The 20,893-nt window shown below is 25.0% G+C and overlaps 3 protein-coding genes across 5 annotated transcripts; 1 reads left to right on the plus strand and 2 right to left on the minus strand.

The window, feature by feature from the left end:
* Positions 1 to 27: 27 nt before the first annotated feature.
* LOC114123811 (mediator of RNA polymerase II transcription subunit 30) lies at positions 28 to 2,796 on the minus strand. Its single transcript, XM_027986907.2, has 2 exons — positions 1,923 to 2,796; positions 28 to 1,507 (listed from the first exon to the last, which is right to left on the minus strand). The coding sequence occupies exon 1, from the start codon at positions 2,594 to 2,596 to the stop codon at positions 1,928 to 1,930; it is 669 nt and encodes a 222-aa protein (XP_027842708.1). The 5' UTR covers positions 2,597 to 2,796; the 3' UTR covers positions 28 to 1,507; positions 1,923 to 1,927.
* A 1,884-nt stretch (positions 2,797 to 4,680) lies between these two features.
* LOC114123750 (NADH dehydrogenase [ubiquinone] 1 alpha subcomplex subunit 6) lies at positions 4,681 to 11,157 on the minus strand. Its single transcript, XM_027986822.2, has 4 exons — positions 11,043 to 11,157; positions 6,413 to 7,159; positions 6,237 to 6,352; positions 4,681 to 4,952 (listed from the first exon to the last, which is right to left on the minus strand). Exons 2-4 carry the CDS (start codon positions 6,540 to 6,542, stop codon positions 4,818 to 4,820), a joined length of 381 nt encoding a protein of 126 aa, XP_027842623.1. The 5' UTR covers positions 6,543 to 7,159; positions 11,043 to 11,157; the 3' UTR covers positions 4,681 to 4,817.
* LOC114123749 (kinase suppressor of Ras 1) lies at positions 10,991 to 20,164 on the plus strand. 3 transcript variants are annotated; one of them, XR_007604813.1, is made up of 16 exons: positions 10,991 to 11,327; positions 11,397 to 11,537; positions 11,609 to 11,753; positions 13,661 to 13,876; positions 14,966 to 15,172; positions 15,240 to 15,350; positions 15,411 to 15,535; positions 15,659 to 15,835; positions 15,910 to 16,050; positions 16,611 to 16,784; positions 16,846 to 17,031; positions 17,098 to 17,231; positions 17,297 to 17,434; positions 17,629 to 17,758; positions 17,832 to 18,090; positions 19,965 to 20,164. XR_007604813.1 is itself a non-coding variant. In XM_027986821.2 (15 exons), exons 1-15 carry the CDS (start codon positions 11,175 to 11,177, stop codon positions 17,982 to 17,984), a joined length of 2,331 nt encoding a protein of 776 aa, XP_027842622.1. In that variant the 5' UTR covers positions 10,991 to 11,174; the 3' UTR covers positions 17,985 to 18,294. The 3 variants fall into 3 exon arrangements, 1 of the variants encoding a protein (XP_027842622.1); XR_007604814.1 differs by lacking the exon at positions 19,965 to 20,164 and adding an exon at positions 18,564 to 19,058; XM_027986821.2 differs by lacking the exon at positions 19,965 to 20,164 and having other exon boundaries at positions 17,832 to 18,294.
* Positions 20,165 to 20,893: the final 729 nt, after the last annotated feature.

The raw sequence follows: 20,893 nt of genomic DNA on the forward strand, positions 1-20,893 counted from the left end.
TAAATATCAAAAAAATACACCACATCATGTCGTTTTATCTCATATTTGTTATTTTAGTACAAAAATTAGTCTCTTGTGACTAGCACTGAGTAGCACTTATTAGCATTTATGTCGTGTAAAACATATGTTATGTGTATTTAACACATTAAAATATAATAATACAATTTAAAAAATTTACAAGCAAATTATTTCACCTTGAATAAAAATTATATACTTAAATCAATTATGGAAACACCATTTCATATAGTTAATAATGTTGTAAAGTGTTAAAACTTTTGACATATACTAGGATGAAAATGTATATTTTATTTTCTTAAATTTTTGTTTGTTGTAGACAATCTTAACTTTTAAATTACCTAAGTATTAACCTATGTCAGGGTTCATTATTAAGCATATAAATAATTGATTTGCCTAAAGGCCAATATTTAATTATAAGACATTATAGTATTAATATATTGTTGATAGACCTTTATGAATACAAAATATTGTAAATTTGTATTGTATGTTGTGGCATTCCTCTTAAATGATATATTACAATAATTATAAATTATTTTTTGAAATTTTATTAGTTTTATTGTTTTTTAACAAATTTATCCAGTAACTAAATTAAAAATTGAACAGATTTAAAATACACACTGCTTTTCAATTTTAATTATGACTTATAAGTATTATCAATGCCAAACTAATCATGTGACATAACCATTAAGTTAAAATTATTATTGTATAATTTGTAACATTCTTTTCATCAATGTGGATATTTATACACCATACGAATAATTTTATTTGTTTTGTCTTCCATTCCACATATCCAATTTTATAATATGGCTATATAATGCATGGTAATTCATAAAATTGACCAGATAATGTATGTTTATTATTATAATCATTTCAAATTGCAATACTTATAATTATTTTTTTCATACTTTAATATCATATACACATTCATTTTTCACTTAAAAAAAACTAATACTAATATTAAGCTGCTTAAGAGGAACATTTTTGGACCAATATGAAATGTGTCAATTAACCGATTATTTCTAATAAGCAATTTTATTTTTATTTACTACGAAAAAAAAAATAGTATAATAATATATTACTTAAAATGTATCTACTATAGAAAAATTAATTATACTATTTGTTTTATGAAATATGTATCTATTGATGTGTTAAATAACTTGATAACCATGCTTTAACAATAGCATTGCTCTAAGCCGAAACACTAACCACCTTTTAACGTATGCACACTAAAGCTTAACTAAAAATATAACAGTTAGGAGTTTAGTAGGTTAGTACTTAGTAGCTACAATAAAGATTACTTAAAATAAAGAATAGTAAAATTAAACTAAATTAATTAGACAAGTGGAATTTAGTATTGTTAAGTGATGATGTAAAAAAGATAAGATTATGTTGTACCTCTAACATAGAATCTAATTATTTCAAATCATTGATGCGTTGTTTCAATAGCACAATTATATCAATAATCCTTGTTCCTAATAAGCAGGTTCAACTGTAATAAATAAATAAAAATTTAAATTAAGTATTCATAGATTAGTTGTTTGAATAATAAAATAATTCATATTTACTAATTTTCCCAATGAGTAATAAATACTTAACACAAAAAAGAACTAATTTATTCCACTAAGAAATAAATGGAAATACAATATTTTAAATTAAGTCATAAGAATTGTGTCGGTATAATTATTATAAGTAAAAAAAAAAAAAAAAATTACAAGAATTGATACTAATCACATCTTTTTATAATAAAAGATTATTCTTTTTATTATATTATAAAGGTTTTAGACCTTTTACAAGTATTTTAAATTACCTTAAAATTACCTTATAAATAATAAGTATGTATAAATCTGAAAGATTTATAATAATATATTTTATTTGAAAGTTTATCATGTTAACTAAACAAGTACCTATATTAAGACCTCCTCATTGCTAACATTGTGTTTATTTCCCATATAATTCTTCGAAGATGATCAATTATTTCTTTTAAATGTCTATTCTTATTACTTAATTGTTCTGCTACTTCTTTCATTTCATCGCTAGCAACACGGTAAGTTTCACTAGTTTTCCTTTCTTCGGACTTCATATCCCATTCTTCTTGGAGTGGAATTAGTCCTTCTATATGCATGTACTCCATACCTTGTAATTGACAGCTGTCATTACATTTTTCATATATAATTCTTAACCTTTTGAATAATAATTTTATGTTCCTCAATTGATCTTGCATTTTAATACGTCTTTCATTACTCATATTAGCACCAGTTGGAGTACCATTGGGTGGCATTAGAACCTTAAGTATCTGGAATACTTCGTGTGTTCGAGACACTATCTCTTGTACTGTTTCTTGTCCAAAACGACACAAAGATGCCGTATTAAATTGATGACCAGATGCTGACTGATTTTGGCTGGAAGGTGGTACTGGTGGCTGAGAAACGGAACCAACACCTACGGGATTTTGATTGAGAGGAACTTGTGGTACTAATACATTGTGTTGACCGGGAACCTGTGTCTGCATATTCGATTGTAAACCAGGTCCTACATTAAAGCTTGGTTGACCAACCATACCAGTCTGAGACGACTGCATATTGACATGCAGATATTGTATAACACTTGATCTTTTATAATTTTATATAAAAATCGATTGATAAACTAAAAAATTAAAGTTCTAAAATCTGAATTTTAAATAGACCTTTACTTAATGAATGATTAATGATACAATAATATGCCGTATTACCGACTTCCAGTTAGGAGACTAGGAGAGTGGCATTTTATAATAATTGTTATCAAACAAACTTATTTGTATTTTTTAGTTTATCAAATATTGTTTCATGATAAATTGATAATACATAAAAACTGTTTGATAAATAACAGTAAAAAATATTTTAATAAATATAATAATATATAGTACGGTCTTACTGTCTTAGGTTCTATACATGACAAAGTAGATCTATTATACTTTGTCATGGTTCTAAATAGAAATCTGTGCATAGACATATCACATAATCATGATTATATAATATATAGATATAAATAAGATATTATATTTTAAGATATAAAGATATTAATATCTTTAATCGTGGACATAAACATTAAACATAATATAAATATATAATATGATAGTCATGAAGACTAGAGATCTATCTCTATTCTCTAGTCTTCATGGGTACAGTTGTATATTATGATGTAGGTATGATTATAGTACACGAAGCATTACAGATGTCTATATTATACAGACTTAAAAATATATAATATAATATATACATCTATATGAACAGATCGGTAAACGGAAAAAGGTGCCCGAAAAAAAAGTCTCCAGATAAATATTTGATTTAAATTTAGTCTTTTATCATATAGATATAAGTATTTATAATTTATATAGATAGGTAGGTACATTATAGCCATAGACCTTATATTACTAGTGTACTAGTATAAGGTCTTAGTGCAGTAGCAGTAAGGCACTGTAGAAATATCTATATAGGGCCCTAGTAGCAGTACATACTGCAGATCTTTTATCTATTTCCTTTTTGGTTTTTTATATCATTATTTAAAATTAATTAAACTATTTGTAGAATTTTTTTTTTTTTATAAGATGATGTTGAATATTGAAAAATGGTTATTGTTAATAATTAAATTTTTTAGCATTTAAAATTTAAATTGGAATTAGAAATTAATAGAAAGTACTTTAATCAATTTATGATATTTTCTTATTGCTGTTTTTATTGATAACTTTATTATTTCGGTACCAATTTATTTTCCAAATTGTACTTATGTAACAAAATTATATTTATTAAAATTATAATTTCATCTTAAAAATTAAAAACATATTATTTGAATCTACCACTCTACAAACATTATATTACATTCTGTTTAACTTGAAATCATAACCACAAGCATCAACTTCCTTAATTGTAAATATTTGTAATTTTGTAACAATGGAACACAGATCAAAAAAAATGAATATCGCACCAACCCGTACAAAACACAAGTAGTCTGATGTGGTTTTTAACAATCAGATTGGTTTTCTAGAACTTATCACAAAGATCATTTAGATCGACAGTTTGGGCACAGATATGGATGATACCGACTTAAAATAGTCCAACAATTAAGCAAATGCTATATTATATCTTTATACAACGTATGTATGAATAAAGGTCTTATTCAGTTGTTTAACCATAACTAACTCCTAAACGGACATTAAGAAGATCAAATACCAGAATAACAACACCGTTTCAGAACCAAACCACCGGCAAATTTAAGGACTCCAGACGTTCATCAACACTAAATACGAATAAAAAAGGCCTTTGCTTAAGCCTGGTCGACACAGTACCGCTAACTCTTACTGATTATTTTGTATATATATTACCTTCATTAACATCTAAAACAAACATAACACTGAACACTGAACAAATTTACCATTTTTTTTAATTATAGACGGTTCAACAAACATCTGGCTTCAAAATTAAGACCTACAAGGCACTTTAGAGTTTAGACAATATTACCTTAAATGTTGATAATAGGTTATTTACTCTAATATAAAATTGACAGTAAAATGGATTCCTCTTAAACTTACAATATGATATATTATGCATTCATACTTTACAAGGATAAAAACATTTTAATTTTACTTTTAGATTCTGAATTTTTTTTTAAATTAAAAAAAAAACGCTATTCAATGGTAATCTAATTTTTATATTATATTATGTTACAACAAAAAACGCAAATTGTGCTTATATTTCTATGGGTATATGTAATTTATTTAATAAACTATTAACAAACAGAGAAACTTTCATTAATTTTACTTTTTACTATTGAGAGTCATTATTATTGACAAATTTTGACAAAAAATCATTTGGCTTTGGCTCAACAGTATCTTTAAATATTGTCATTACATGGCAATCTTGAGCCCATTTGGTAACAATTTCTTGTAACAGCATCTGACCCTGCAAATAAACATGAAAATAATAATATATTCAAAAATGCTTTTAAAAGCAATAAAAAAAAAAAGTAAACTAAAAAAACAGAAGACACTAGGTTATAATCTTTAGCTGATTCATTCAAATAAATTAGTTTATAATTATTAATTTATGTATTAAACTCTACATTTTAAATTATATTTGTTTTTATGTAACGTTATATTTCATTCAACAATTTATTTTTGTAATTTAATACTCCATTACTGACATAAGCTATATGAGTATATGACAGACTAAAACTATCTATAATAATAATTTTTATTACATCACGGTGTTTAGAAAGAAATAATACGTACAATTAAAAAAATATATATTCAAATTAAATAAGATTTTAAAATTATATTTTTAGCTCTAATTTTGAGTTCACAATATAAGTTGATACATCAAAATAACTTGAAAAAAATCGATTAATCCCCAAAAATGATATTTAAAACAGGGGTTACCATTTAAAAAAAATAAAGTTTTGTTGCACATGCACACAATACTTGAGTTAAAAAAATGTTCACTCATAGGAATTTATGATCTATAAGTGTAGTTTTATGTCCCACAAACAGAATTGAAAAATATTAAAAAGGTAATGAGTGATAAAGTGTACCCTGTTTCTTGGGACACACGGTATATTAATAAATGAATAAAAAAACTAAATAATAACCTAACTTGACTAAGAAATAACGAGCTTACATAGAATTAATAAAACAATTAAATAAATAAATGTATAATTATTACAACTAAATTTTTAAAATAGATTAAAAAATATTAATGAGTATGTAAAATCTAGAATTACAAATACAATTTTAATTTGTTCATTCTCATAATACTATTAATTCAGCAGCTTTATGAATTTATCAATGACTCCCTCAAATTTGGTTCTAGGACATATTGTATCTTCTACATATTTGTCTGTTCCTTTTCACATACATAGTACACTGAAATTGATTTAGATTTTTCCTGCTCATTTCTAACTAATCAAGTTCTCTTAGTAACCAAGACCAGAAACTTACATTTTTGAATTTTTAACCAAAACAATGTTTTGAATTCTTGATGATTTTCATAGCTCTTTTCAGATAATGTTATGTAATTCCAATATCAAACGAAAGCAACATACATATTAAAAATAAAAATCGAATGAAAATAAGTTTGTGATGTTGGTTTTAAACAATATAGTCAGATGGTTGGTACCAGATATCCTAATATGATATCTGAGCACTTAATGATACTTAGTCATAACAATATTTATATATTTTGACATACCTTAATAACTAACATATCAATGACTCTAACATCGGTTATATGTTTATTTTTTAAGAATTCTTCCTTCAACTTTTTTTGACATTCTTCTTTTGAAACAGGTAAATGACGATCAAACACTAAAATAATGATTTATCTTGTGAAAAAGGTTTAAAATTTAATTAAAATTATTTACTTACATATCAAAGGAATTTGCCTGTAATATGTCTTGTATAAGTTTAAAACTCTTTTTTTAGCTTCTGATTTATCTGATGACAACAATGGTCTAACTACTTTAGTTGCACATTTAGAGGCTTCTCGAGCAGCCATTTTTTAAAAAAAAATAGTAAGTATGTAGATAACCGTACTGAATTTGTCAATAAAATATAATTCAATCTATTGAATACACAATTTAAGAGCGAAATAGGTAGGTACAAGATGTTATATTAAAAAAGGCTTAACTTTAAAATAAAATGTATGATTTATGTCTTATCAAACATCAGTAACCTTTTGACATAGATCATATATACATGGATAGGACATACCGTGTATTCAACAATATTCTATAGTGCAGCTCTAGGTATACACCACGGCTATAGATAGTATGGTTGCCTGATTTGGGTTTCGCATCAAGCCAATATGATAAAGTGGTAACAAAAAGTTCTTATCAAATTTGTGAAAAAGTCACGTATGGCGCCATCTAGTTGACTAATATATTAAATATTTATAGTTTACAAAATGTTTTAAACCTGTTACACAATACACATTATTATTATTATATTATATTTTGCATCTCTGTAGTTTGTCTGTAGTTGTATCACTTGTATTTGCTACTGCTACAACATTATTCTAATTATATCACGGTCTTAGAAGATCTGCTAAGTAGTAATTTATACTACCTACTATATTATTTTATTATTGTCATTGGGCATTGACTATGAAATATTCTAAAAAAAAAAAAACAGAAAATAAAATTATTATTCTGTAATAGACTACTAACAAGTCTATTCTATAATTAATTAATTATTATATTATATATATTATTATAACCATCTACGTGTACAAGTCTACAACTATCTTGAATGTCATTTGGGTATAAATGCAGTTTAATGCCTCCTCGTAAATTTGATTTTTTTTTTTTTATCTGAACTTATAAATATTAGACGAGTTAAGAACGATGGTGCTATCAGAATTTGTCGTTTGGACTTACTTTTGAAGTTATAGCTTTCCAAAGTTTGCGATGAACGAATGCGCGGAATATTGCATAAAATGCCGCGAAGAGAACCTACTGATTACTGAACCTAGAGTTTGGCACTTAAATATACTTCTGTAATTATATTACTTTAACATATTGCTGTAGATTGAGAATAATTTCACCCCAAAATAGTATTTAAATGATTGCGCAAAATGAAAAAATTGATAAGTTTTTCAAAATTATTTTACAAATAAAAAAAAACCGAAATATTATTACGGTAGGTATAATATTTCTAATTTACTGGGTGCCCTAAATGTATTGCCAATTTAAAGTTGGTCGTTTTTTGTAATTTTCATATATTTTTTTTTTAACTACAAGGTCTACCCATGTCCATTGGTGGTTTTACTTTTTACACAATTCGAGGAATATTTCGATTTTTTTCACCGAATGCTGCGGGGCGAGGGAGTGGCAACGTGAGCATCACTGCTCAACAACTTAAATTTTCACACAAAAAATTAAAGATTTTTTATTCTGTAATTATTCTTAATTATTTTTGATAAATTCTGATTGCACCATCGTTTTAAACAGATTAAAATACATAAGTACCAAAAAACAAACAAACATTTATAGAAAGCATGGTTAATTATTGCTGCATATTAAATATAGGTATACCTATAGGTGTAAAAAACGCAAACATAATCAAGTACAAAGTGTTGACAGGGTCCAAAGTTGTGATTTCTGCGGTCCGGATCCCGACCGCGATCCGCCAGTTGCTGGTCGCCTAATCCCTGCTGTAGTTAGTTGGCCTCCGGGTTCCGACCTATCACGCGGCACTACGTCGAATCGTCTATTCAATTACTCCGTTTTCACATTTCTGCTTAACTCTTAAGGATTGTAGTTTGATGTCAAATATAAAATAGCCAATAACTCTCTTCAAGAATTAGACCATCAAATGAAAAAATAATCTTTCAGATCCGACTGAGAGCTCCAGAGATTAGTGAGTTCAAACAAAAGAAAACAAACTCTTCAGCTAATATTATAGTTAATATTAGTTTAGATTTTAAACATTGAAATAATCTCATATTTCGAGTAATATTTTCAAAGTAGTTGCACATCGTAGTAATGATTAAGTAATTAAAATGTATACAGAATTTCGGAATTAGTTGTAGTCATGACATCACATGTTCGAAGTAATAAAGTCGAAGAATTATTATTATTATTAACAGATGAAATGATGATTGAATAATTCTCAAAGTAGTTGCTGCAACACAAGCAACTCAAATATCACTTACCAATATTAATTATTTTACATAGTGTATTTGCGTAAATATAACAAACATTTAACAGATCTAAAGACAATCAGTATCAGAATACCATGTATGATACTATACACATTAGGTACCCATTTATACAATGTTGTAGGCCTAGTATACATCTGCAGATTCCAATGTTCCAATCACATATAAATTGTTATTATTAATAATATTATTAATTATTATTATAATTGCTACAAACAATAAGCAAGTGCTTGTTGTTACGTATAGTTTATTAGTTCATATACCTAACATTTATATAACATTTATACTGTTTATATTATCATAGGCCTCAAAATTATAATTTTTATTTCTTAGAAATAAGTAAGGTAACATTAGATTATTCTATGTTTTATGGCCCCCATAATGTCATCTATAGTTTAATATATTATATAATATGTAATTTTGACTTAGGCAGAAATAGATAAACTTTTTGGAAGGAATCTATAATAATATGATATAACTAATAAGCAAAATAACTATAAGACATGCCCTATATAATATTATAATATTGATTTAAAAACATTGAGTGTCTAATAAAAATTTTTTTATTGACCAACGCTAAACTCCTTTTAAAATTATTGTAACCCAAACTTGTATTAAATCTTGTACTAAATTTTCAACTTTTAGCTACTTATACCAAAATATTTTTATTTTTTAATTGCAAAATATTTTGCAAATATTCATGATTTTGACGAAGTTTGTCAATATTTTAACTTCAAACGTTAATAAAAAAAAATTGTGCCAATGTATTCTTACAATTTTTTAATCATTATTAGACTAAATCATGATTAACTTTGTATTATATTTTCAAGTATTTGTACTCGGCCAAAAAGTTTAATCAACATTAATAAAAACAAATACCTATTTCAAATGCCTATAAACATGGGCGCCCATAAAAAACATTTTAGGGGGGGTCAAAATAAAAAAATTCTCAAATGTAAGGTAATAAAGATAATAATAATATTATGGTAGGTAATATTTATTGAGCTACAAGTTTTAAATATTTTTTGTCCAGGGGGGGCAAGTGCCCCATCTTGCCCCTCCCAATGGGCGCCCATGCCTATAAATAACATTAAAATCAGCGAAATATTTGGAAGTTTTAAAAAAAATACAGTAATAAAATCTTACGCAAGTTAATTGTTTATGTTCTTAACTTTCTGTTTTATACTTTTATGATATGCTAATCAATTCATTCTTGACATTCAAATATTCAATATTAAAACTAAAGCTAACAAGGTACAACACATTATACAAGTTTGTTAGTTCTACTATAAACGCAAGTTTGCTATAGTGACTTGAAATGCTATCAATTAGCATACATGATGGATGATTCATGATATATCAACTCAGTCTTAAACATTTAGTTAAGGTAATCTTAATTAAGACAGTTATTAATATTCGAACTATATTTTTTTAACAGCAAACAATCTAAAATGTATTTTGCTTTTTAATTTTTTTATTGAATAAATACGATAGGTAGAATGTATTTATTTCAAATATTTGACACAAATAGTCAAATAAAAACTATTGACTTAGACAATAGAATCCAATTTATAATTTTAAAATTGTAACACTTTTTTCCAATGTTGTAACTTGTAAATATAAATTAATAATATACTTGTTTTATATCTACTTATAAACTTATTAAACGTGACATTTTTATATTCTAAATTAACTAAAAAGTAAATACCTGTAACTGTAAGCCAACCAAAATAAAATTTGCTAAGAATAATTTAATTCAGACCATTCACAATAACAAGTTTTTAATATAAATATAAATTATAAATCTAATGTTGATCTATAAATATATATTATGAATTATGATTTATGTTTATCAAAACTATATCTTTCTTAAAAATTATATTTTTATTCCTAGTACTGATTAAGTTTCTAATTTAGTTGCCTAAACTATCTAATCGACTTTAAAAATTAGATTTTCGATGTTTTATGCAGGTACCAACACATTATTATTAAATATTATGATGAAAGGGGCTGTAGATTAGAGAAAAATAATCAGGTATAAATTGTAGTTATATTGTATAATATTTCGTATACGATTTTTGTAATGATAATAATAATAGTAATAATAATAATATTAGTAAATAATAATAATAATAATAATAGTAAACAATAGTAATAATAATAGTATTAAATAATAGTAATAACAAAGTAATAATAATAATGATAATAATAATAATAATTAATGACGAATAAAGTTTGGTTTATTGTCATAACCGCGGTAACCTAAATAATGAAATGTCCTTGAATTATGATGAAGATACCGAAAAAAAAAAAAATGTTTTATCTGACTTTTCTGACCTGTTTCCGTGATAGCAATCCAGCTCTTCTCTTGTGTACATTTTTTGTTCTTAGCAAAGTACGACCAGACGCTGAGTGAAGGAAATTCACGTAGAGCCCAGGATGTATACTGTGCAATAACCGTATGATGGAATGGCGGAAGAGGAGTTTGATAGGCAGTTGATGTGCGATGAACCCGAAGTGATACAAAAAGTCATCGACATTTCATCACAAATGTTGATCAGCTTAAGGAATCTATGCGAGACTCGCGCAGAACTTACTCAACATGAAATTAGAACTCTAGAAGTAAGCAGTGGCAATCTTTTTAATTGTAATACGTAATTTGTTTATTCATACGTTCTCCATGTTATCTAGGGTAAACTAGTGAAGTTGTTTTCAGTACAGTTGAATAATAGGCATAAAAATCCAGGGCGGTTTGATTGTCAAAAACTAAGAAACTCGCCTTCTATAAATCAATGGCTAGAAGTTGTAGGACTTAGTACACTTTCTGTACAAGTATGTATAAATACACTTCCAGTGTTCAGCAATTATTGCAAATTTATTTACTTTTAATTATATTTTTCTAGAGAATATGTGAAAATATCAGTTCTATTGAAGCGTTATTGTTAAAATCTGAGAATGAATTGAAATCAATTCTCCCAGAATACTCTCTCAAAGATGAAGAACTTAGACGATTAACTAGAGCATCTTATAATTTGAAAAAATATAGTGGTACGTAATTTCTTTAATTATAATATTAGTCATATTTCAAACATAAACATAATTTTTATAGTGTATGATTTATTCTTTACTTTAAATACTATTCATATAATATATACATAAATCTAAATGTTAGTATTACATGTATAACATGAGATAGGTAGCTTAGAAAATATACTACTAATTGACTGAAAGAAACTTGTTTTAATTTTTTTTTTTGACATAAAGTTTAATGATTGATTAATAAATTGATTCAGGTTACATAAAGTAATCAGTTTTAAAAAGTTTTCGTTCAGTTTAGAAGAAATCACATTTTAAATTCTCAAAAAGATTTGTATTGTATATTTTTCTAATATAAAGTCTAATTTTTAATACAAATATCTGAAGATATAATATTATCTGTTCTTTGATGTACTTATGCAATTGCTCATACATAGTAGAAATTATCATCAACCAAACTATAATTACAATTTAAAAAGATATTTTATGATCTTGATCCATACTAATTGATAATAGTAGATACCCACTTATAAGTGTATTACTCAAACTAAAGTTTTTTCCTACCACAATTAATATTAGATAACAATTGATGGCTATTTTTAAGGAAAATAATTTAAGAAGTATAAATATTTTATTTTCTCCAATTTTTTCATTATTTAGTTTATAAATGTATATTATTATTATTATTATTATTATTATTATTATTATTAGCATATAGCTAATGTATATTATTTTGCACAGAGTAAGTCAAAGAAAAAAAAATTCATAATTAATATACCTACTCAATATGTACATTGTAATTTAGTCTGTTATGTTTCACAACTTCTATGTATACTTTCCAACATTATATAAAATAAGTTTTATACAAGTTAAGTTAGTTCTTACTTATGTTGATACAAGTGCAAATAGTTTATTGGATTAATGTACAAATATTAATTGTTTTTAGAATAAAATTTGTAAAATATTACTTGATATAGGATTTTTTAATAATGTTTTATTTATAAAGATTTAGCTAACAATTAAATGTTACAATTATCTAGCACAAAAAAGTCACCTAAGAGCTAAGGTAAAGTTTATTTGATTTTAAAATAAAATATCCAAAAACATTAATAGTTTCGGCTAAAAAATATTTCTATATCTTGTGCTATTTAATAGTACCCAGATATTATTTATTTTTCCTAATATTTGTGGGTTTAAAAAGGTGTTGGTAACACTTACATTCTCTATAATATTTACATAATTATATTTATTTTAATATCTTCAGAGAAAACTTTAATTAACTTAACCTATTTATTATTTAGTATTTAACCCTTTAAATCTGTCAATGGAAGTTTAAGAATACTGATAAAAAAAAAAAAAAACAATATTCTATACAAACTTACCCTACCTTTAATATGTAAATATTAATGATTTTTTTCCTTACTTTGAAAATAAAAATAATAAATAAAATATAATTAAAATTAAGCCTAAGGATTGATCGTAGATTACATAAAGGTAAAACTGTTGTTGAATTCATTAAGAGTATTAACTTAAATTACTGTTCTTATAATAATCGGAAATTATTGATAAATTATAATATTGTAAGATGCATCGTTTAGTACAATTGTCATCCCAACTTAATTATTTTTGGAAATAAATAATTGTAAAACTGGTAAGTAGTTAAGTTATCAACAGTTGTTAATTTGTATTGATACAAATGCTGCATAATGTTAATTTAGTATACAATTATTCAAAATTTAATATTCAATGGACACAGATATAACATGAAATGTTATAGTTTTTTATTTTTTATTTATAAACTACTAGCATAAAACTATGATAGCTCAACAATTACTAATTATTATACATAATATACTATAATGTTATTACTTATTAACATGTTTTTACATTTTATGTAATTCCAAAATTTGTTTTTTTAGAAACTATAAGGATTGGAAATAGAACTCGAGAAAAATGTAAAATTACATTATATTGGGATTCTTGGTATCGACAATATGAAGTTCGTTGTGAACAAGCTGGACATTCTCCATCATCTGTCCAAGGTCATTCTCCTTCTTCATCTTGTCGCCCTAGAAATGCTCATTTAAATCATTACACTCCACCTATAACCCCTACTTTAATCAATCATAATCATAGTAAGTAAATAATATTAAAAATTAGTATTTGTAATGGTACATAAATATGAAAATTCTTATTTTTCTAATTTTTAATGTTTACTTGTTATCATTAGGGATCTAATTATATTTGTTACTGATCAATTATTCCTTCGGTTAATATCAATTTACTTTAGAATTGTTTTTTTTAATCATTTTTAATATAATTTCTTTGGATTTAAATAAATACTAAAATATTTGAATAATTTCAAATCATTCAAATCAGAATAAAATTTTGATTCACAATAATTAAAAACAATTACCCTTTACTTACTGCCGCCTCAAAGATTAAGGACATTAACTCAATTCTTATATTTTTTTATGAGAACCAATCTAATTTTAAAACTTGAATTCTAATTATGTTTTAAATTTCTTAAATGATTATTTAAACAAATATTTATTATCAGATTTTTCTATATATTTACCTATCTTTCCCTTTATTTCATTAGTAACTTTTTTCCACACATCTTGTTAAATTAACTTCTTTCTTTATAAGACAGTACTGAAAATGTTCAATGCTTATGCTGTCATTGACCCGACTTAAAAAATTGTAATATTTTAGGTTAAAACGTCAGAATATAATATTTTATAAAAATAATAAATATATTTGTAAATATTTAAATATTTATATTTTAACATCATTAAATTTTCATTTATTTAGACTAACTCTGAATCAAAAATGTTTATGTATTGAATATATATCATCATAATATTTTGTAATTTTGTAATGGTATTTTATTGAACACAGGGCCGAATTTAAAGAGGGCAAACCAGGCACTTGCCCTGGAATTTTTGGTGGGAGGTGCCAAATTATCAAATAACAGTGGCATAATAAAAGGGAAGGGGACTGAATTATGAGAGGGCTTTAATTTTATAGTTCACCACATGTAAAAATTATGCTAGATCTGACCCTGACTGTACAAATAGGTTACATAGCTTATATTATAACTTTATTAAATAATATTGATACTAAATTACTAAATAGATTTAGATTCCGTAATTTACAAATGCTTAATGTAACATTTATCTCTTATATTATTAATTCTATAACTAACTTTATTTTATTTATAGGAACCAGTGATAGTCCTATTTCTATTTTAACATCACCAAAAAGTCGACGGAATTTAAATCCTGATGTAGTTTTTTCGAATGGATTAACAACTCCACAATCTCCAAAACCTTTAGTTCCTGATATTTGTGTTAAAACTGGTCACAATTTTTCAAATTTACTCCCTATGCTAGGTTATTGTGAACAATGTTCTGTACGAGTATTTGTGGGTATGTTTTTTAATTTTTTAATTTAAAATTAAAATATTTAATTTATATATATATAAATTAATCTTAGGTGTTAAGTGTAAAATTTGTAAATTTCGATATCATAAGGGATGTTTGTCAAAAGTTCCATTACATTGTACAAAAAATGCTGCAACAGAAGATAATGACCCAACTTTTGATGGTAAATTATATTATGCTAAACCAATTTGTGTGTATTCTATACTCTTTTTATGTCATGCAGAGCTAATTTGTTCATCAGCTAATCACTCTCCTAATATTAATCGCCCTACTTCACACAAGACTTCTTCTTCATTATTATCAAAGAGAAAAACCAGAATACCATCTATAAATTCAATACCAGTTTCTGTAAGTTCAATGGATAATATACACATATAATATATATTAATGAAATGTTGATAATATATAGAATACATAATAAAATTATCAATATGTTTAGATGTATATTTTTTGTTTCTGATTTTGATTTAGTCTAAAAGTGGTGGAGCTGAATCTAGTTCTGCCCCATCTAGTACAAATAGTTCTACACCTTCAAGTCCTGCTTTAAACAATCCCAGACAAATACACGTTTCTTCTTTACCAACACCAGCTATCACTAATGAAAAATTCAACTATCCTGACACCCCTATTTATTCGCAAGAATTACAGGTATTTTTAAATCATGGTGCTATATTTTTATGTAACAATTAGTAATTAATATTTTTTTGTTAAAATGATTTTAGAAAAACCAATCTAGATTTACTGAGTCATCAAGATGTGGGAGTACAGATTCAGAACAAACATCAATTAGAATGGATTCTTCTGAGGCTCAAAATTGGGATACCGATGAGATGGAAACAAGAGGTTGGCCAAGACAAAATAGCGTGAGTTAATTTTTAACAGAATATTATTTAATGATTTTTGCTGATTGCAGATTTAAGAAGTAATTTAAAAATATGTTGTATAATTTTTTTTTAAAAAAATTGGATTTTACATTTGTTTTTTTTTTTTTTTTGCTTATTTAATTTACTAAGAAAATGTTTCACCAGCATGTATTGTCTCTGCCTTACATAAATTATAGTAAATATACCTATTATCAAAGTTAAGAGTAAAATCTAGGGAATCTTATAAAGTTTTATTTATATCATAATTTTAAAGTGATAATATTTTACAAAGCTATAACTCATGTTAAAATTGATTACATTTTTACCTTAAAGATAGATAATAAGTAAATTTGATGTTATATTAAAGTTTACTGCACAAAATCTTTTCTAAAAAAAGCAAATTTGCTATGATGTTCACTTGTAAGATAGAGTCATCACAAGTGGATTACATATTTCTTTCTGAACTTATGCTTAAAATAATGTATTAATTAATAATTTATTAAAAAAAAATTAAAAATTATTTGCCTTTAAGAAACTTTACAAATTTTAAAATATTGTAGTTATCTCTTCAAGAATGGGACATACCTTGGGACGAATTAAACATGTGTGACAAATTAGGAGAAGGCCATTTTGGTACTGTATATAGTGGAAATTGGCATGGGCCAGTTGCTATCAAAGTAATAAATATGGATTACTTAGATTATGAAAAAACATTAGAAGCATTCAAAGCTGAAGTAAGTACTTATTTTTTTTTTTTATATTAGATAAAAATTCTAAACACAGAAACTATTTTAGGTGGCCACCTTTCGTAAAACTCGTCATGAAAATCTCATTTTATTTATGGGTGCCTGTATGAAGCTTCCTAGATTAGCTATTGTAACAAGTCTTGCAAATGGCATGACATTGTACAGACATATACATGTGCTCAAAGATAAATTTAATATGAGTCGCACCACAATGGTTGCTCAACAAATATCACAGGCAAGCTGTTTTTATATAAATAATTCCTCCTTAGATTAAACTAACAAAATTTTTTTTTTTTTATAGGGTATGGGATATTTACATGCAAAAGGTATTATACATAAAGACCTTAGAAGTAAAAATATATTCTTAGAAAATGGGAAAGTCATAATTACTGACTTTGGTTTATTCAGTGTTACTAGATTATGTTTCCGCAATAGGTAATATTATAAATAGCTAAAAAGTTGTAAAAATATTAAAATCTACTTATTATAAATGGTTATAGAACTCAAGATGGCCTTATTGTGCCACCAGGCTGGTTATGTTATTTGGCACCAGAACTAGTCCGTAATTTGCGTGTTCACCAAAGACCTGAGGAAGAAGATTTACCGTTTAGTAAAGCATCAGATGTATATGCTTTTGGGTAATTACCAATTTTTTTTAACTATTAATACAAAATAACAAGTAACTATATAATATTAAGTCAAATAGCAATTCTATTTGTATGGAATTAATAATAACAGATTTAACTTATACTTAGTAGTAATACTGTTTTTGTAAAATAAATTTTTAATTTCAATATAATATATTATATTATGTATTATGTTTATTTAATAGAACTGTTTGGTATGAACTATTATGTGGTGAATGGCCATTCAAGTCAGCCAGTCCAGAAGTTATTATTTGGAACATTGGACGTGGTATGAAACAAAGATTAGCCAATTTAGAAGCATCTGGTGATGTTAAAGTAAATATTATTTTTTTAATTTAAATTATTAGATTATTATTTGCAATATTTATTGATGAAAAAAAATATTTAGGATATATTAATGACTTGTTGGTCGTTTAACCCTGAAAAAAGACCAGATTTTGCTCAAATGCTTAAAACACTTGAACGATTACCACGTAAACGTTTAGCACGTAGTCCATCACATCCAATTCATTTATCAAGATCAGCAGAATCTATATTTTAAGAAATAGTTTAACAGTATTATAACGTGGCTATACCAATGACTTTACTTATTTATATGGTATAATAACTTTTTGTAACAAAACAACTTACAGAGCTCAGTTATACAGGTAATCTTGATTAAAGCGCTTTATGTAATGCAATTATGTATTTTCCATTATTATTATTACTATTATTATTATTATTTTTATTATTATTATTATTATTATTATTATATTATTATTATTATTATTATATTTGTTAATTGTGTATTATAGTTCTATTGTTATCTATTTATGGACTGTTTGTATAGTATATTCTGTTTATATTGTGTTCACAGTCAAATTTATTTAAATTCATGTAAATGTGATATATATACACAACTTTATGATATAAAACAGTAATTACTATTATCCAACTAGTAAAAATCAAATTAAGTAATTTATTATCAATTTATTTAAGAAGCACTAATAACAATTAAAATATTAATTTAATATTTTTGAAAAGCTGTTTGCACTATATAAAAAGTATGCTTTAAACTATAATTATAAAATACTATGTACAACTATCAAACAATTTATTTTTAATGTATTATTTATTTTAGAAACAAAAATATGCATGAATAATATTCAATTTTGTTACCATGATTAAAAACAGTTATTATGCTTGAATACATTTTGTTATAATTGTGCAAAATCATATAAACAATATACTTAAAAATTAAGACAATATCCTAGTATACTCACTCAAGTATAAACATAGCTTGTTCAAATATTGTAAGAATTTTTGCATATTCAAATCTTTTCATATTTTATTATATTAAAAACATTATATTTATGTAAAATGTATAGCTGATGAAATTCTTGTCAAATTTTGGAGTTGTGAATGACATCAGTTTTGACTGGCACCATTTACAAGAAGATAGTATTATTTGAAATAGTAATTTGTTACTTTATAATACAAAGTAACTTTGATTTAAATATTTATTGTTAATGCAAAATTAATGTTAATGTATATAATAATATACCAATCTACTATTCAGTTTCTAACCAAAGATTATTATATATATATATATATACAAATAATTAATTTTATTTAAGTGATTTTTTTTTTAAATGGAAAATATGCGTGAAGTATTTTATAATAAATTTAATAATTTAGTATATAAAAAAAAGACATGATAATTCTTTTTTTTTATCGGCTGAAAAATATAATATTATGTTGTTTCTATTTTCTAATATAATATGTATTCAACTATAGTACTATAATAATATGTGCAAATACGTACCTATATCAACAAACCAAAATTGTGAGTGTATGTCAACATACATTAGTAAATGTCTGTATTATTTTAATTGTTCAACATTCACCAAGTGCAGACATTCATAATAACATGTATAACACAATAACACTCAAAATACAAATAAATTTAAACAAGAAAAATAAACCAATTGTTCTATTCATCAGATACTGTAGAACAGCCCTTAGTACAGAATTTGTCTGTACATAAAAGCTTTTTTGAATTGATTGTAAATGTTTTAAATTATTAGCACATTCTACAATATGAAATATTTTTATAAGTGTATATTATTATTATAGTGTATTAAGTGTATAACATAAAAGGATAATTGGTAAAAAATCAGTATTGACAGAATTTATGTAATGAATAGTTCTTAGATCAATTATAAGATTTAATAAGTCTTATGAACAAGTAAATCGAGTCTAATTATACTTTGGAATTTAGGAGGATCAAAAGTAAAAAATTAAATAGGAAGTAAAAAGATAAACAAATAGAAAACTGTTGTGTTATATGCCTGTATAGTATATTTGGAGTAGAGTATAGTATGCACCCTTTTCATTGAGTAAGTTACTATAATAGATGTGATATTTATGAATTTAATAATAAGTCAACGTGAATAAAAAATGATTCAAATAGGAAATAGTCTATCATCCTATATTAATAATTATATTTATGTTGCTATTAAAGTATAATTTATTTTAATAGGTATTAGCAGTGCTCGAATTGGAAAAAATTAAGTAGAAGAGCTGAGTCCGAAGTTTTAAATACTGTGTTCCAAATGAAAAATAATTAACATGGGGCTACATGGTTCTATACTCTATGGCAGTGGTTTTCAAACTGGGTGCCGCGCCACACTGAGTATCCACTTGGTGTGCCACGGTTTTTTTATAAATTACTGATTGCATTGAATTGTGATTTAAGAAAATATATTAATAATTAATTTAAAACAATATTTTTTGTCTAAAAAAAGGTCAGTGTGCCGTAAAAATTATTTGAAGTTTACGGTGTGCAGTGTATAATAAAAGTTTAACCACTGCTCTAAAGGGTATGATTCCTCAATCATCACTAAATTTTTTTAAATTTCTAATTTATGTATATCTAATTAATGTTAATAAACACATGCATTTCCTAAACATTCAACTATTACAATAATTATTTTATAATACAAATAAAACTTCCTAGAAAAAAAAAATATAAAATGTATTAAATTTGTTAACAAATTACAATTACAGTATCATTGACAATTTAAATCTATATTTGAAGAAAAATTAGTATGGCCATTAAATTACGTTGTCCCCCCATTCCATTTTAATAATTAGGGTACATAAATAAAAACTAATATGGAGAAGCTTATTTTTTTTTCTTGCACATCTCTCCAATGCCAACTCTGATTATATTAATAATACAATAAGTTAAATTAATATTTCCTAAACAGCTAACAGCATTCATTATATTATTAACTGTCATGAGAGTATCTATATTTACATTATACATATTTATTATTAAAACAACCAACTTAGCATACAACATGAATAGGTTCACAATAAAAATAGGTATAACATAAAATTAATATAAATATTTTGAAAACAACTAGGTATCAATAATATAGGTAGGTACTCATATAAGTAAGAATT

Source organism: Aphis gossypii, chromosome 3, assembly GCF_020184175.1.
Source record: "Aphis gossypii isolate Hap1 chromosome 3, ASM2018417v2, whole genome shotgun sequence".
NCBI classification, from domain to species: domain Eukaryota; kingdom Metazoa; phylum Arthropoda; class Insecta; order Hemiptera; family Aphididae; genus Aphis; species Aphis gossypii.

What these genes read in the sequence shown, in the direction of transcription:
- LOC114123811 (XM_027986907.2), bottom strand. Translation starts at nt 2,596, where the DNA reads ATGCAGTCGTCTCAGACTGGTATGGTTGGTCAACCAAGCTTTAATGTA.
- LOC114123750 (XM_027986822.2), bottom strand. Translation starts at nt 6,542, where the DNA reads ATGGCTGCTCGAGAAGCCTCTAAATGTGCAACTAAAGTAGTTAGACCA. An exon ending in CAGGCAAATTCCTTTGATAT is followed by an intron (nt 6,353 to 6,412) that starts GTAAGTAAATAA and finishes TCATTATTTTAG; the next exon opens with TGTTTGATCGTCATTTACCT. An exon ending in TTGATATGTTAGTTATTAAG is followed by an intron (nt 4,953 to 6,236) that starts GTATGTCAAAAT and finishes GTTTATTTGCAG; the next exon opens with GGTCAGATGCTGTTACAAGA.
- LOC114123749 (XM_027986821.2), top strand. Translation starts at nt 11,175, where the DNA reads ATGGCGGAAGAGGAGTTTGATAGGCAGTTGATGTGCGATGAACCCGAA. An exon ending in TAATGACCCAACTTTTGATG is followed by an intron (nt 15,351 to 15,410) that starts GTAAATTATATT and finishes TATGTCATGCAG; the next exon opens with AGCTAATTTGTTCATCAGCT. An exon ending in TAGAAGCATTCAAAGCTGAA is followed by an intron (nt 16,785 to 16,845) that starts GTAAGTACTTAT and finishes AAACTATTTTAG; the next exon opens with GTGGCCACCTTTCGTAAAAC.